Source organism: Poecilia reticulata, linkage group LG4, assembly GCF_000633615.1.
Source record: "Poecilia reticulata strain Guanapo linkage group LG4, Guppy_female_1.0+MT, whole genome shotgun sequence".
NCBI lineage: Eukaryota > Metazoa > Chordata > Actinopteri > Cyprinodontiformes > Poeciliidae > Poecilia > Poecilia reticulata.
In genome coordinates, this window is record NC_024334.1 from 16,872,737 (window position 1) to 16,878,908 (window position 6,172).

The 6,172-nt window shown below is 40.8% G+C and overlaps 1 protein-coding gene across 1 annotated transcript in view; it reads left to right on the forward strand.

The window, feature by feature from the left end:
* The window catches only part of gpr17 (G protein-coupled receptor 17), an 11,782-nt gene extending 5,863 nt beyond the window's left edge, over positions 1–5,919 (forward strand). Inside the window, exon 2 of the mRNA XM_008407679.2 lies at positions 2,602–5,919. Within this exon, the coding sequence (XP_008405901.1) occupies positions 2,611–3,630 (1,020 nt within the window). The 5' untranslated portion in view covers positions 2,602–2,610 and the 3' untranslated portion in view covers positions 3,631–5,919. The remainder of the gene's footprint in view (positions 1–2,601) is intronic.
* Positions 5,920–6,172: the final 253 nt, after the last annotated feature.

Below are 6,172 nucleotides of genomic sequence, written 5' to 3' on the forward strand. Positions count from 1 at the left end.
TCAGCCAGGCTGCTGAATAAACATCACTCTCCATCTCGCTCTATACTCTGTGTGCCTTATAAACATCCTACCATTATATATATATATAATGATTACATCCTGATAAATAAACATGAATATGACATTCATGTCATTGATGAGTGAACACAAAATTTTCACTGAATTGCACCTTTTCATGCTAATGTGGACGGTGAATAATTCCTGTACACACAAGAGGAGCTCACACGTGAGCCTTTGAACAGAGGAACGTTTGAAACTTCAGGTTTTATGCAAATAAAAATTTTGTTTCTACCTAAATCCTTTTACATGAAACAGAAATCCATTCAAAGATAAGGTTTCGGTTCTATCCGACATGTTTTGGTATCGGGTTTTTGCAAGTAAAATATCAAGCAAATCAGTTGTAATGTGAAGCTAAAAAGCAACAACCAAAAAAAATGTGCACTACAAGCACATAAGTTATTACTGAGAACCAGTGGTGGAGAAAGTACTCAAAGAATGTACTTAAGTAAAAGTACAAATACACAGACAAAAATGTACTCAAGTAAAAGTAAAACTACCATATTAACATTTGTACTTAAGTAAAAGTAAAAAAGTACTGGCTTTTAAAAATACTTAAGTATTAAAAGTAAAAGTACTTGCTGAATCCCTAATACAATATCATTAAGTGTACCGATCGTATTTAATTTTAATACATTATAAATGTGCCATTTTAATGAACAATGCCACAGATAAAGCATGTTTTTATTATGTTTACTCTGTAACATAGTTTAGATTTAGATATGTGATTCTATGCATCATAATTTCAGGGATGGAAACATCTGGTCTCCTGTCCTAACATAGCATGAACTTCACTTTTTTTTGCCACTAGTGGCTTTTATTTTGAAAGAAATCCAACAGAAAGGGGATGGAAAGAAGGTGGGTGGGAGAGGACAGGCAACGGAGGAGTAGAGCAGAGTTGTAGTCAAGTCCACCTACCCAAGACCAAGTCAAGACCAGCACCCTGCGCTACGTGACACAAAAAAATTAAGTTTTACCTATCAAAATTGCTTCTCAAATTGATCTGAAAGATCCACATTCCCATAAAACACGTAGATATTAAATACTTAGAGCTGAAATAAATGTAATCAGTAAAGATCCGTCCAGAAGAATCGGTTTGTTTCTGAATGTCATATCACTATATTGCAGACTTTGGTCACAGCGTTATCCCATAAATGCAACACCTCCTCAACACCTCCACACAATAATTCAATGCATGAGTGACAACTTTTTTTTCATTACAGATGCAACATATGCGTCTCTGTACAGCTAGCTTAGCAAGCATCACGTCCACAGATCTTACCTTTCTTTAAGCTTTCCTTCCAAGTGACACTAAAAGGTGGAAGAAGTCCTCACCGTCTGTGAAAGCGAAGCGCTGCTTATTTTACATGTCGCCATATCTTATGATTTATGCAGCTATTATATTACTGACATTAGACAGACATCTTCTCCCGCTCAGAGGAAACCACTGCGCATGTCTGGAGCTCCGCGTGCGAGTAAAGGGGGAGGCTATGGAGGGAGGCACATCCTACAATAAACTGACTGAAATTCATTGTAGCAGAGTGATATCTTTTCCAGAAAAGCCACGTTTCCTACTTACCAGCTCATATAAATCAGTTGTTAGAAGCCAGAGCCAGTTAAGCTACAAAAAGAAAAGCAAAGAGCTAATGACCTGGGCTGACTTCCTGGGCTTTGTAGAGGAACTTTAATGGTCAGAACAAAGCAATTACATCATCTGAGGTCACTGGCACATTAACCAGGGACACTACCATCTATTGTTACCTTGTGAGTCTGGTGCAGTTCCAAACATGCTCCCTGCCTGTTGTCTCTCTGATTGGACACAGTTGGACTAGCTTGGCTTCCTGTCACGAAGTTAGTTTGCTCCTAGAATACTAAGGTTATGTTCACATTGCAGGCCTTAATGTTCAAATCCAATGTTTTGTGATTTTATTTAATTTTTTTGCCTGGTTGTTCACATTTGTATCTCCTGTGTGAGCTGCAAGCAAGTAAAAGTGTCTCACAGTAGAGGGCAAAGTAATGTAGCTAACATGCTCAGAGGTTGTGGAAGAAAAGTTGTTGTCCAACCAGAGCGATCACCAACATTAACAACTTGATCTGCATTATTTCCCACCACGGTTGTTGTTTTTCTTCACACTTGCGCATATTAAGACACAGAATAGTGACATTTGCTGAGCGTCAATGGTCACTATTAGGTAGGATAAATGTGACTTGACCGCACAGACACTGGTCACATTTGAAAAGATTACATATCAGATTTAGGACCGCATAACCAAAATGCCACGGTTGCAGTTGTTAAAATTGGATCTGTGTCATGAAAAGACACAGATCCAATCAGATACAAGTTGCATATGGGCAAAAAAAATTGTATTTAGGTCACTTCAGGCTGCAGTGTGATTGTAGCCTAAGACTGAACTTTTTTTTTGACTTAACCCAAATTCATGTTCTAGTGGTTTAAAAGACAACACTCATCTCTTCTGCGAATATAAAAAAAAATACAAACTGCAGTTTTCTGTGAAACTTAATGCAATTTTTCTCTTTCCTCAGGAACCAAAAATGGAGTCTGCCACGATTGCAGAAGCATCTTTACTCTCAAACCAGTCATCTAAGAGCTGTGCACCAGCAGAGACAGCAATAGAGAACCAGCTGTTTGGGTGGTTCTACATGGTGGTCTTCATCCTGGCCCTTGGTGGTAACAGTCTTGCTCTCTGGATCTTTTCTCGTCAGCGTGGGGCTTTTTGCCCTGCTAACATCTTCTTGGTTCATCTGGCAGTGGCAGACCTATCTTATGTGGTCATCCTCCCACTCAGAGCAATTTACCACTTCACCGGCGGCCACTGGCCGCTGGGTGAGGTCCCCTGCAGGCTGGTGGGCTTTTTGTTCTATGTCAACATGTACGCCAGTCTGTACTTTCTGGCTTGCGTGGCAGGGGACCGCTACCTGGCTGTGGTTCATGCTGTAAGGTCAATGAAGCTTCGCCAAGGTCGCTATGCTCACATCATCAGCTTCTCCTTGTGGGTCTTGGTCACACTCTCTATGGCGCCACTGCTGGTTACCCATCAGACAGCACAGGTGGACAACACAACGGTGTGCTTGCAGCTGTACAGAGAGAAGGTGTCCCACAAGGCGCTGGTCTCTCTGGCTGTAGCCTTCACCCCGCCTTTCCTTGTCACCCTATCCTGTTACCTGCTCATCATCCACAGCCTGCACCGGGGCTCCAGGCTGGAGCCTGCCCTAAAACTCAGGGCCCTGCGTACCATTGGTGCCGTCATTCTCATCTACATGGTCTGCTTTCTGCCCTATCATCTGAGCAGAGTCACCTTCATCCTTGGCTACAACGACCCAGACGTATCCTGCCAAACACGAAGAGCCTTGAGCATGGCCAATCGCCTTACCTCCTCCCTCACCTGCATGAACGGTGCTATGGACCCACTGGTGTACCTGTTCGGGGCAGAGAAATTCAGAAGCACGCTGAAGAGGTTGTTCTGTAAAGATAAGACAGGGATGATTGGGGCCACTAGCGGAGACCTAAAGGGAACACATGAAAGCTCGCTGAGTGCCAAGTCTGAGTTCTGAGTAAAAGACCTGGAAGACTGTCGTAAACAGCTTTGTTCAGGCCTTAATGGATGCTATGAACCTTAGCCTGGATGGAGTGAAGCATGAACTAAAGTCCAACATCCAGGCTTCACTCTGCACCTGGTCTAATAAACCCCTTATGAAACTATTTGTGCAAAGTTTCAATGAAAAGTCACCCTGAATAGACAGCTTGTTTAAAAAGTGAGATGTTCGCTGATGAAAGGGCCCAAGCATCTTACATTTCAGTGTCTGTTTCAGTCAAATTTGGAGGATTTCTTGGTTAATCAAAGACGTATTGTCAATGACATGCGGACAATGACTGACCAACTTCAAATAACGATGTGCGTAGAGATGTCCAATTTAGAAATTTTCTGTGAATAATATAAAGTGACACAACTACAGGCCCTTTCACAAAACACTTTCGGTTGCTTTTTTTGCCATCATTTGATTTCTGAAGGTAGCAAGAGGAGATGATCAACGTGGTACTGTCCAAACCCACAGGTGGGATAGAGACAGAGCTGTAAAAGTCAACGTATGTAAGGAGGAGCTGGGTTTATGGCTCGGGGGTTTGCTGTAGGGACGACAGACAATGAGATGATCCGGCTGTGGGACTTGAGGCCAAAATCCAATGGGACTCTGGTTTCCACATTGACACGTCAGACAAGTTGCACTGAAGTAAGCTAAAAACAGATTAATGAACCTCACACGCCTTGTGTCTCTGATACGTTTCACCTTTTACAATGAGAAATGTCAGAAATATGCTCCATATTCACCTGTCCGGGTTCTACCAGGGTCCAGCAAAGTCAGCTTCATTTATTGATTTTAAAAACATGATTAGCTTGAATGGGGTCTGATGAATAGGGGCTATGGTGGATCTGTTTTATGACAGAGGCCAATGATTCTAGTGTTGAATATAATGCATTTTCCTTCTGTAGGAAAGTTTTTTTTATTATTATTATTTTAAATATGTACCTTATTACAACTGTAGAGTCAACATGTATTGTCAAAACTGTCATGGTAACAGATTTTTGCATGTTTTGTATGGTTTCAATCATATATCTAATGTCTTTCCCTTTGTTTTTGAGACGGGTTTTCCCATTGTTTTACATTGGAAACCTATGAAAAGATGTTGTATTTTCTGTGACTTCATAGCCTCAACATCTTAGAGGAACAACTAGCAATATGATCACCATAGTCAGAATTTGTCATGCGGTCACAAACATGTCTTTTTTTGTTTGTTTCTGTTTCTTTATCTCACTTCCTAGTCATGTGTGACTTATTTGGAAGAAAAGGAGGAATAGCTGTTTTTACCGTACATCAGAGAACAATCTGTCATCAACAGCCATTTTCACCACAGTAAATGTGATGAAAATGATAACTTATTTAAATATCAAAACACTGGAAAAGGAAACCAAACCTTCCCATGAACTGTGGACTAAACAGGACCAGGCGTCATGGCCGTTGACCATAATAAGAAGAAATGGTGACTGTGAATTCAACTTCTAACATGTGTTTTCTGTAAGCCAAATGAAACAGACACTCATTATTGTAAGAAGTGTGGTTTGATGTGTATTTAGCTTAGCAACCTTGAGTATTTAATCCAGACAGGAAAGCACAATGAAACTGTGAGAAGCTTGGGGTCTCTGACTGGATTTTTTTTTTTTTTTTTTTTTTTGAAAAATCAAGTGTCTATACTTTCATTCATGACCAAATTTTTGGAGTTTCAAACTCTTGATTTGAGTCCATTACGGCACCAGCTGAAAAATGTAACAAATGTTGCCGTTTTGCTCCCAAATCAAACCGAGTCTACTGGACTATCAGGTGTGAAAACACCTTTAAAATATGATTCTGTTAAGGTAACTTTAAAATTGTACAGAATATGCAAACTGTGCATTTGTTGACCTTTAATTTCTCTTTGGAGGCTTCAGGCCGGCACCGAAGAATCTCAAATGTCGGTTATCCCTTGGGCCGGCTCTGACACTAACCAGTGATGATGTAATTAAAGTAGTGTAGAGATTTACTGATATCTGCAGGAGGCTAATATGACAAATTACTATTGTATATAAACATACTCTTCATTTTTTCTTTCAGCTTCTTAAATTTGCTATAGTCTGCGTTTCTGCTACAATATTACACAACACCGTCTGACTTCATGAAACTTGCAAACCGCTGTTATGCTTGAGACAAATTTCACAAGTAGTGCTCTTTCTGATCCTTTAACTTGTAACTGTTTTATTTTTATACTCTGCAATGAATTTGCTTAATTCTTCTCATAAAAACTACAAATGAGCCAACAGCTGACTCAGTGTTTTTTTTCTGTGCCCTTTTGATTTGCCTGTGAACGTTTTGGCTGCTGCTTTGCGATTGAGTTGAGCTCTTGAGCTGCGGCGTCGAGTGAAAAGTAGAAGTCCCTCTCGGCTCTGTGAAAGTGCCTGCTGAGGGCCAGAAACCTCCGACGGGCTCAAGTGAACTTCTCTCCGTGCAGTTCTGTTTTCGCGTCATGTGACCTGTGCTGTGGTTTGCGAGCAACTCATTTTCCTCC